Raw genomic sequence first — 12,015 nt, 5'->3', positions numbered from 1 at the left:
ACAAAATACAAGATTTGATTCCAAGCAGCTTGATTACAATTGTAAGTCTGATTCATCTCGTACCCACTGGGGACATTTGACTTTGACTATGGAACTGATGTACTTCAATGCTAAGAACAGTGAACATAGAGCAATGCGACACAAGAACAGGCCCTTCGACCTCCAATGCCTGTGTCGAACATGATGCCAAAACCATTTCTTATCTACCTGATATGTATCCCTTCATTCCCTGCATATCCCCATGCCTATCCAAAAGTCTCTTAAATGCCACTATCATATCTGCCTCAACCACCACCATTGGCAGTGCATTCCAGGCACTCCTTACAACTGCCCCTCTCACCTTAAAGCTATACCCGCTGGTATTTGATTATGCCAAGCTGGGAAAATGGTTATGACTATCAATCATCTAATAATTTAATAAACTTCTATCAGGTCTCCCCTCTGACATTCCAGACTAAGCAATCCAAGTCTGTCAAACCTCCCTATAGCTAATACCCCCTAATCCAGGCATAATTCTGGTAAACCTCCTCTGCACCCTTTTCAAAGCCTCCACATCTTTCCCGCATTGGGCCAGCCAGAACTGCATGCATTACTCCAAATATGGTCTAACCTACATCCTGTAATGATGCATCATCATTCTTTGACTCCTATACTCAATGCTCAGATCAATGAGCATTTTAATCTTTGCCTCCCTATCACTCATGTTTTCACTTTCAGGGAGTTATGAACTTGGACTCCAAGATCCCTCTGTACATCAATGCAGTTAAGAGACAGGCCATTTTCTCCTTACATTTCACTTTCAAAATGCAGCATATCTCTCTTGCTCGGATTGAATTCTACTCCGTCAATTTCTGTAACTGATCCATATCCCGCTGTCCCCTGACAGTCTTCCTCGTACTCCATGTATTTTAATCTTCTGGATCAGCCCACAATGGGGGAATTATCAAATGCTTTACAAAATTCCATGTAGATGACATTCACCACCCCACCCTCATAGATCACTGTCATCACCTCCTCAAAATAATTTGATCAAGTTTGATCATCTTTAGGCAGAGGGTGGTGAATCAGTGGGATTTTTTGCGATAGAAAGCTGTGGGGGGCGCCAGTGGATATTTTTAAGGCAGAGATAGATGGATTCTTGATTAGTAGATGTGTCAGAGGTTATGGGGAGAAGGCAAGAGAATGGGGTTAGGAGGGAGAGATAGATCAGCCATGATTGAATTGTGGAGTAGACGATAGGCCATGCTGACTGTCCCTAATTAACATTTTCTCTTTGAAATGGGAGGAAATCCTATTGAAAAAATCCGCTCTTTCCAATAATTCCCCTAGTTCTGACATAAGACTCACCAATCTATAATTCTCTGGATTCTCTCTACTTCCCTCCAAAAATAAAGGAACACCATTATTTACTGTCCAGTCCTCCAGGTCCTCGCCTGTGGCTAGAGAAGATGCAAAGATCTTCGTCAAGGCTCCTGTAATCTCCTCTCTTGCTTCTCCCAATATAGGATTACCCCTCATTCTCCTGCCTAGCCTACCCAACCTCTTCCTCAGTTCTTCAAGTCCTGAAACATCCTTGTCAATCTTCTTTGCACTCTTTCTAGTTATTTCAAAATCTTTCCAGCAACGGGGTGACCAAAACAGAACATAATACACCAGATGTGACCTCACCAACATCTTGTACAACTGTAAATAACATCCCAACCTCTATGCACAATATCCTGATAGATAAAGGCCAAAGTGCCTAAAGCCTTCTTGAACACCCTATATACATGTGAAACTCCTTTCAGAGAAATATGCATTCCTAGACCCCTCTGTTCTACAACACCTCCCAGAGTCCTGTCTTTCACTGTGAATGTCCTGCCCTGTTTTAACTTCCCAGAATGCAAATCTCACACTTAAAAGCATTAAACTCCATTAACCATTTCTCAGCACAAAATAATGGCCCAGCCTTTCAGCCCTCTCCTTATAACTCAAGCCCTCAAGTCCCAGTAACAATCTTGTGACTCTTTTCTGCATCCTATCCAACTTAGCATCATCATTCCTATTGACGATACTATAGGAATATTGTACTGCACCTAATACTCCAAGTGGCAGCCTCACCAACAACTTGTACAGTTGCCAATAACTTTTAGCATTTTGAAACAATAATGTTATGCTCTACTGAGCCACTGTGATCCATTCCTGCTGTTCTACATGTTTTTGAAACCAGAACTGCCCACAGTTGGCAACATAAGGCACTAAAAAGACGCTACAAAAATCACTTCTGAAAAATATTCTCACTTCACTGGATGGATAAATGAATTAACCATCAGCTTTCTTTCACAGGCCAGCTTCCCTATGGTTGAGTCACCAATTACACTCTTGTCAACAATGTTGGTCTGGTCAGATCACTCATATGGGCAACACCAGACTACTGATATGGACAATATTCCAAGCTTCATCACAGGTGGGTGTTACCAGGCAAACAGAAGAAAAGAGTCATGAACATAGAACACAGAGAATAGATTCCTATTAAACCTTTTCACCTTCACCTTCACCTTCCTTTGAGACTCTGCTCTTGTAACCTCTTCTTTCTCATCAGCCCTCCCCTTTACTGACCTGCTGCTCTGGTTACCACCCCCCTGCCATTCTAATTTAAACCCTCCTGAGTAACACCAGGATGTTGGTGCCCCTCCAGTTCAGCTTAGCCCGTCCCTCTTGCACAGGTCATCTTTGTCCCAGAAGTGATCCAAATGGTCCACATATCTGAATCCCTGTCCCTTGCTTCAACTACTCAGTCATGCATTCATCTATCTATCCTATCCTATTGCTTCCCTCACTAGCATGTGGCACCAGTAATAATCCAGAGATTTTACCATCCTTGACATCCTTCATTTTGACTTAATGCCTAATTCCTTATATTCACTCTGCAGAACCTCATCCCTTTTCCTACCGATGTCATTCGTGCCAAAGTGCACAATGACTTCTGGATGAATTCAAGAGAGATAGGAGCAGAATTAGGCCATTTGGCCCATTAAGCCTCCTCCGTCATTCAATCATGGCTGATCTATCTTCCCCATTCCTGACATTTCTCCTCATTTCCTTCCTTTAATTCTGAGGCTATGATCTCTGATCCTAGACTCTCCCACTAATGGAAACAACCTCTCAACATTCACTCTATCCAAGTGTTTCACTATTCTGTATGTTTCAATGAGGTCCCCCATTCTTCTAAACTCCAGCGAGTACAGTCCCAGCGCCGATAAACACTCATCATAGGTTAACCTACTCATTCCTGGGATCATTCTTGTGAGAGAGAAAGAGAGGGAGAGCAAGTGTTACTTGAAGTCAAAGGAAAATATGAGGTGCTGTGCCTCTACCTGTCTTACCTAAATTATTTATTGGATATGATTTTTTTTCCCAGAAATACCTTTTGTCATTTATTGTCCTTGAGAGTGTTTTTTTCTTTTAGCCTTCTTGATTTGTTCCTGTCTTCTGGTGCGGGTACACCCACAGTTATGTAGGGTAGAGAGTTCATGGTTTAGAACAAGTTACAAAAAAATAGATGGCAATATATTTCCAAGTCAGTGGTCAGTGTGGCCTGGAGAGAAGGCTGTAGATGGTTACACAGAAAAGCTGGAGAAACTCAGCGGGTGCAGCAGCATCTATGGAGCGAAGGAAATAGGCAACGTTTCGGGCCGAAACCCTTCTTCACCCTGAAGAAGGGTTTCGGCCCGAAACGTTGCCTATTTCCTTCGCTCCATAGATGCTGCTGCACCCGCTGAGTTTCTCCAGCTTTTCTGTGTAACCTTCGATTCTCCAGCATCTGCAGTTCCCTCTTAAACACTAAAGGCTGTAGATGGTGCTGTTCTCATGCACCTGACGTCCATCTCATGTTTGGAAGAAGAGATTGCAGGTTTTGTGGATTGTGTAAACCTGCCTTTCATTGACAAGTCGGAAATGCAACGGCCTGGCCAGATATTTGAAGATAAACTTAGGCCAACCAAGGGAAACAAGCAGTTAAATCATTTGATTCAACTAGTCAGATTACTCTGTTAGAAGTAATGATGTTGCTGTGAACAACATTCCCACATTGTAGGTGGTACAGACTGTTGCTCTATTCTACTGCTGATAGAGACAGTGGGATGCTTAAGGCAGTGCATCAGAAGAAGTCAGCAGCCCATTTTCTTCATGTTTTAGTGAATTACAGAGCGATTAAAGTATAAGGTTAAAATATTCCTACAGCAATTCTAGAGAGTCTTGCTGAGATTAACCCAGAGCATATTGCACCATTTGTGTTTCAATTGCAAAGGAAACATACATTTGCTTTAGAAGGAAAATCACAAACTTTAACTGGAATAATTTCCGGGATTAATTTAACTAAATTCGGAGGATGCAAGATCTTTTCATTCCAAAGAGGAAGAAAGATTCTAAGGGGAGAATGAGGTGACCGTGGCTGACAAGGGAAGTCAAAGACAGCATAAAACTAAAAGAAAAGGCATATAGCATTGCAAGGAGCAGTGAGAAACTGGAGGATTAGGAAGCTTTTAAAAAGCAACAGAAGGTAACTAAAAATACCATACAGGGAGAAAAGATGAAGTACAGAGGTAAGCTAGCTAATAATTTAAAAGAGGATAACAAACGATTCTTCAGTTATATAAAGAGTAAGAAAGGCAAGAGTGAATGTTGGACCACTGGAAAATGTTGCGGAAGAAGTGAGAATGGGCAATAAAGAAATGACAGAGGAATTGGATACTTTTTTGCTTCAGTCTTCACAGTGGAAGACACCAGCAACATGCTGAACATTCAAAAGAGTTAGGGGGTAAATGTTAATGGCGTGGCTATTACTAAAGAGAAGGTACTTGGGAAGCTGAAAGGTCTGAAGGTGGATAAGTCACGTGAACCTGATGGATTGTACCCCAGGGTTCTGAAAGAGCTGGCTTTAATGATTGTGGAGACATTTGTTGTGTTCTTTCTCGAATCACTAGAGTTAGGAGTAGTCCCAGACAATTGGAAAAGTGCAAATATTACTCCGCTGTTCAAGAAGGGAACGTGGCAGAAGATTGGAAGCTATAGGCCAGTTAGCCTGACTTCAGTGGTTTGTAAGATTTTAGAGTTCATTATAAAAGATGAGGGTTCCACGTACTTAGAAGCAGACGATAAAATAGGCCAAAGTCAGCATGGTTTTGTGAAAGGGAGATCTTGCCTGATGGGCCTGTTGGAATTCTTTGAAAAAGTAAATAACAGGATAGACAAGGAAGAGTCAGTGGATGTGGTTTACCTAAATTTTCAGGTCTTTAATAAGATGCCCATGTGAGGCTACTAAAGAAGGTGAGAGCCCTTGGTAACAGAGGGAATACACTAGCATGGATAGCAGGTTGGCTAGAAGGCAGAAAGCAAAGAGTGGTAATAAAAAGGGCTCTATCTGGATGGCTACCGGTGACTAGCATTGTTCCGCAGGGGTCAGTGCTGGAGCCACTACCCTCCATGGTGTATATATGGGGAGGGCAGATAGTGTGGAGAAAGCAGGGACTCTGCAGGGAGAGGTGTTTTCCGAGAAGTGGCAGATCGAATACAGTGTAGCAGAGTGTGGTGTCATGCATTTTGGTAGTAGGAATAAAGGCGTAGATTATTTTCTAAATGGGGAGAGCATTCAGAAATCAGAGGTGCAAATGGATTTGGGAGTGAGGGTGCAGCATTCCCAATAAGTTAATTTTCACGTTGGATCGGTAGTAAGGAAGGATAATGCATTTATTTTGAGAGGGCTACAATATAAAAACAAGGATGTAACGCTAAATTGTAATAAACAATAGAGCCCATTGCTGGTAGTTTTTTTTATATGAATGCCATGTATTACACAACTGGGGATTAACATATGATGAGCATTTGATGGCGTTGGGCCGGTACTCGCTAGAGTTTAGAAGGATAAAGGGCGTCCACATTGAAACTTACCAAATATTGAAGGGCCTGAATAGAATGAATGTGGAGAGGATGCTTCCACCAGTGGGAGAGTCTAGAACCAGAGGCCATAGCCTCAGAATGAAATTATGTACCTTTAGCAAGGAGATGAGGATGAATTTGTTATATCAGAGGGTGGTGAATCTGTGGAATTCATTGCCACAGACGGCTATGGAGGCCAAGTCAATGGATATTGTAAGGCGTGGATAGATAGATTCTTGATAAGTAAGGGTGTCAGGGGTTATGGGGCAAAGGCAGGAGAATAGCGATAGATCTGCCATGATTGAATGGCGGAGGAGACTTGATGGGCCAAACGACCTTATTCTGCCCCTAGAACTTAGAAAGATGAAGAATAAATTACAGCTGGTATTGCATTTTGGAAATTTGAACTAGGATAGGATTTTCATGGTGAACAGCAGGGGGCTGGGGAGCTCAGTACAGAATACAGAGGGACCTAGAAGTAGAAGTACATTGTTTGTGAAAGTGGCCTCAAAGAGAGTGGTGAAAAAGGCATTTGGCACACTGGTATTAATCAGTCTTTACTGATTACTGAATGAGTTTATGTTGGGTCTGTTTATGAAGGGCCTGTTTCCGTGCTGTATTAATCAGACTCTATAACTTGGTCATTCCACCACTGCCACTATCATAGCTGCAGAGCATTTAGAAACATAGAAACATAGAAATTAGGTGCAGGAGTAGGCCATTCGGCCCTTCGAGCCTGCACCGCCATTCAATATGATCATGGCTGATCATCCAACTCAGTATCCCGTACCTGCCTTCTCTCCATACCCCCTGATCCCCTTAGCCACAAGGGCCACATCTAACTCCCTCTTAAATATAGCCAATGAACTGGCCTCAACTACCCTCTGTGGCAGAGAGTTCCAGAGATTCACCACTCTCTGTGTGAAAAAACGTTCTTCTTATCTCGGTTTTAAAGGATTTCCCCCTTATCCTTAAGCTGTGACCCCTTGTCCTGGACTTCCCTAACATCGGGAACAATCTTCCTGCATCTAGCCTGTCCAACCCCGTAAGAATTTTGTAAGTTTTGTAAATTTCATCTGCATCTGTGCTAGACCTGCATTCCAAAGCTTCTTCAAGTGCACCTTTCAAACCGTGACCTCTATTAACCAGAAGGAATAAGGCAACAGACATGTGGGAACCGAACCATTACCAGATTCAGCTGCAGGTCACACACCGTCTTGTTTTGGAAATATATCTGTACTTGATTCCTTATCTAAGAGCTTCACCACAATTAGTACAACGGTACAAAATGTTATCTTGCTGACATCTCAAACCAGTTCAGGATGGGCATTGAATTACATGTAGCAATGTCAGTCAGATCCACATTGAATGAAAGAATAAATAAATACTCCTCCTGTGAGGATTGTGCAGACTATGCCTAAATTCACTCTTTTACAGAAGAATAAAAATATATTTCCTTGAAATCTTATTCTTAAAAGCATTGACAGAAAAAATTTCAAGTTCTTAATCTCCAAATTTTATATGTTCACACCTATGCACAAATTAGCAGCCATCAATTTTACAGATTATGATTAGGCAATTTATTATAATAAATATTAAATTAAAACTTTTAAGAACATAAAACATTGCAGGACAGGGACAAACCCTTCGGCCCACAATGTCTGTGCTGTAAATGATGCCAAAACTAACTCTTATCTATCTGCACATAATCCATATCCTTCCATTCCCTGCATATCCATGTGCCTATCCAAATGTCTCTTAAATGCCATTATTGTATCTTCCACCACCACCACCATTCCTGGCAAGGCATTCCAGGCAGTCACCAACCTGCGTGGAAAAAACTTGCCCTGCTCATCTCCTTTAAACTTTGCTCCTCCCACAGTACACTATGCCCTCTAGTATTTGAATTTCCTATCGATGGAACAAAATTCTATCCTATCTATGCCTCTAATAATTGAAATACCTCTCCCCTCAACCTTCAGCATTTCAGAGAAAACAATCCAAGTCTGTCCAACCTCTCCCTGTAGCAAATATCCTCTAATCCAGTCATTGTTCTGGTAAATCTCACGTACACCCTTTCCATAGCCTCCACATCCTTCCCGTAATGGGGCGATCAAAACTGCATGGAATACTCCAAATACAGCCTAACCAAAGTCTTATACTGCATCATGATATCCTGACTCTTATGCTCAAAGCCCCAACCCATACCTTATGTGCCACTTCCAGAGTTAAGGACTTGGATCCCAATATCTCCCTGTACATTAATGCTGTTAAAGGTCTGGATATTAATTGTATATTGTCACCTTACATTCGACCGTTTTTGGACGAATTACAGATGGCGATGAGTCAAAGAGTATAGAAGTGAGATTGACTGACTGACCAAATGATGCCAGCACAACAACCTTGCTCTCAATATCAGTAAAACCAATGAACTGATTGTGGACTTCGGAAGAGGAAGAATGAGGACCCAAAATCAATGTTTCCTCTAAGCTGTGCGCACGCACCCAAGTTTTGAAACAAGCGCACAAAGAAAATTTATGAGTGCACAAAGGCTTTTGAAATTCGGAAAAAAAATCTTGGCTATAAAATGTCTCCGCTATAAATATTAGAGGAGAAATTTTATTGCGGAGACTTTTTTTCCGAATTTCAAAATCCGCGGCCCAATCCGGCACCAGGGACAGCTGCAGCCCGCTCTGGCATCAGGGAAATCCGGACCACAGGTGCCGCATCTGCTCTGCGGGCGCCGCATCCGTCCCCACGCTTCACCTGGGGGAGGGCCAGGGCCCCCCTTGTCAAAGATGGTGGCGCTGCTGGCAAGAACCCAGCGGTAAAGGTTGGGACTGAACCTTGCAGAGGAGGGAGGGGAAGGTGGAGAGGGAGGGCTTGGTGGAAAGGGAGAGGGGTGGAGATGGAAAGGGGAAAGGGAAAGGGGAGGGGAGGGGTGAGGGAGGAGGAGAGAGAGGGTGAGAGGTGGAGGAGAGAGGGGGAGGGGGAGATCTTGTTACAGTGTTAAAATAAAGAACTGGTTCATTTGAAAAATGAAAGCATTCAAGAGTCTGTATGTCATAGACACTACAATGTTACCTAAAATGTGGTAATCCATAATTATACAGTATTATACAGTATATAATTTAATTGTAAACATCTCATAATTATAATGACTTTATTGTACAGTTTACAAAGATCCATTTCAAATTCTATAGCTGGCTTATTGAGTTTTTATTGAATGCAATTTGGATTCATCATGTCAAATTCGAAGGATGCAAAGAGTGTGAAGTGCAAAAGAACTGCCACCTGGTTTAAAGTTGAATGGCTTAACGAAATAGTAATAACTGCTACACCAAAAGCTCACGAGGTCATATATTTCCACAAGAATTCAGTGCACACACATTTGTAACAGCATGCAAAATTGCACAACGCAAGATTACTGCGCACATGAGATAATAAAAATTAGAGGGAACATTGTGGAGAGAGTCAAAAACTTCAAATTCATGGGCGGCATATTTCCGAAGATCTTTTCTGGACCCAGCGCACTGATGCAATTATAAATAACACACATCAACCCTCTACTTCCTGAGAAGATTGAGGAGATTTGGTATGTTAAAGATGATTCTCTTGAAGTTCTACAGAGCATATTGACTGGTTGCATCATAGCCTCATTTGGCAACTTGAACGTCCAGGAGCAGAAAAGACTGCAAAAAGTTGTGAAAACTGCCCAGTCCATCACTGGCTCTGACCTCCCCACCATCGAAGGGATTTATCAGAGTCGCTGCCTCAAAAAGGCAGCCAACATCATCAGAGACCCACACCATCCTGGCCACACACTTATTTCACCACTGTCATTGGGAAGAAGGTACAGGATCCTGAAAAAATCGACGTCCAGGTTCAGAAACAGCTCCTTCCCTACAACCATCAGGCTGCTAAACACTACAACCTCAAATAAGCTCTGAGCTATAATAGACTATTATTGTTAGTATTATCATTGCACTATTGTTTGTTTTTTGTGTGTATGTGTATGAGTATAGCAAGGAAGAATTTCATTGTTCCATCTGATACATATGATAATAAAACACTCTTGGCAACTTTCTTGACCTCATGAAGTCCAACATATCCCACTTGCTCAGATTAAAGTAATGACTCCACCATTGTGCAAAACACCACATGTGAAATCCCTCATGGTTTACTCGTCCTCTTTCTTCACTGAACTGGCTCCTTGGAATTCAAGGCATTTAGTGGGAATGATCAATGTTCAAAGGTTGACCAGAGCTCCCACATCCTTGATTCCTCATCACCATTTTCATTCTCGTGGAGTTCCTATGCTCGTTGTTTCTAAGTTGCAGTTTACATTGCTTCAAAAGATGGGGCATCAGGCAACCAAAGCTTTGACACAATTTAGTCCATTGTTTCATAATTAAAAACATGCTTTTAGGTAAATAACACATGGTCTGATGGAAAAAACTATCCCATGTAGCTATAATTTATCCCTTCACCCTATCGGATGCACTAAAATAAGGGACCAAATTAATACAATTAATGATTATTCAAAAATAATTGGCATAAGTGGACATAATAACTTACTCCCTCAACTCTCCAAAGATGTTTTGATTATCTCCTATGAAATAACATTGCTGCAACATTATTTTTAACACACTGTTAGCAATGTTATTTTTAACACACTGTTAGAAATATTCATCAGTCAACAATTACAATTTTGGAACTAACTCATTCTTACCCTCAGAGTCTTGATTTGACCGCTGAACCATGGCAAATAATAGAAGGCACAAGGGCCACATTCTGCAGCTTTCTTTAGGATACTTCAACTCCATTGAAATGTTCTTTTGAGTTAAGGAATAGGAAGCAGTTTCATTTCCAGTGAGTCAGCAGATTCAGCTATCTGTTCTGCTCGAGGTGATGTTTCTCTCTGTGATCATTATTTATACTCCTTGAAGAGAGGCGGGGTTTAAAGTTACTGTGTCTGCAATTGTGCTGTCACTGTATTTTTTGGAGCTTATTTTATGGGATTCATTTCCTTGTGTGAGTAATAAATTACATGAATATGTCCCTACTGCTGATCTTATTTCCTTATTTTGTGGAATTAAGCATTTCACAAGATAACTGTGATTTTACACCATTCCCATAGTTTTATCCTCTATGTATGTGTGAGTGAATGGGCTGGATATATAAACAATTTCTCTTTGAAAATTATTTATTTTGTGTGAGTGTTCAAGGTATTCAATTTATGTCAGAGACAGGACTAGCTCCATGAACAGGTCCAGACAAGAGACCGCTGGAGGCAGGAGAAATATAGAGAAATATGATCCATGTTCTCCGGACATGCTGCCTGACCCACTGAGTTACTCCAGCACTTTGTGGGTTTTTTTAATCTGCATTTTTTTTGTAATCTATTGAGAGTGACCGATCACTACAACCTTTCCACTACCTGTGTGGCACAGATCAGATAGATGATAGAATGCAATGTTTTTATCTGGATGATATAGGTCCCGCACGGGAGACTAAAATGAGAGCACATGGTATTGGGGGTAGGGTGTTGGCAGACAGGAAGCAAGGAGCAGGGGTGAACGGGTCCTTTTCAGATTGGCAGGCAGTGGCGAGTGGAGTGCTGAAAGGCTCTGTGTTGGGGCCGCAACTGTTTCCATATATATTAATGAATTGGAAGATGGAATTAGGAGCAACACTAGCAAGTTTGCGGATGACACAAAGCTAAGTGGCAGTGTGAACTGTGAAGAGGATGTTAGGAGGTTGCAGGTGACCTGGTCAGGTTGAGTGAGTGGGCAGATGCGTGGCAGATGAAGTATAATATAGATAAATGTGAGGTTATCCACTTTGGTGGCAAAAGCAAGGGGGCACATTATTATCTCAATGGGGTTAGGTTAGGTAAGGGGGAGGTACAGCGAGACCTGGGTGTCCTTGTACACTGGTCACTGAAAGTTGGTGTGCAGGTACAGCAGGCAGTGAAGAAAGCTAATGGAATGTTGGCCTTCGTAACAAGAGGATTTCAGTACAGGAGCAGCGAGGTATAGGGCTCTGGTGAGACCACATCCGGAGTATTGCATACAGTTTTGGTCTCCTAATTTGAAG

At 41.9% G+C, this 12,015-nt stretch overlaps 1 protein-coding gene across 13 annotated transcripts in view; it reads right to left on the bottom strand.

Annotated features, from left to right (window-relative positions):
- LOC129703231 (mucin-2-like) overlaps positions 1-10,864 on the bottom strand; it is a 78,049-nt gene extending 67,185 nt beyond the window's left edge. For all 13 annotated transcript variants that reach the window (XM_055645511.1, XM_055645515.1, XM_055645521.1 and 10 more), the window contains exon 1: positions 10,649-10,864. In XM_055645511.1, the coding sequence (XP_055501486.1) occupies positions 10,649-10,742 (94 nt within the window). In that variant the 5' untranslated portion in view covers positions 10,743-10,864. The remainder of the gene's footprint in view (positions 1-10,648) is intronic.
- Between the last annotated feature and the right edge of the window lie 1,151 nt (positions 10,865-12,015).

The sequence above is a fragment of the Leucoraja erinacea genome, chromosome 14, assembly GCF_028641065.1.
Source record: "Leucoraja erinacea ecotype New England chromosome 14, Leri_hhj_1, whole genome shotgun sequence".
In the NCBI taxonomy this organism is placed as follows: domain Eukaryota; kingdom Metazoa; phylum Chordata; class Chondrichthyes; order Rajiformes; family Rajidae; genus Leucoraja; species Leucoraja erinaceus.
The sequence above is the reverse complement of the archived record's forward strand: the minus strand, read 5'-3'. Positions and strand labels throughout refer to the sequence as shown.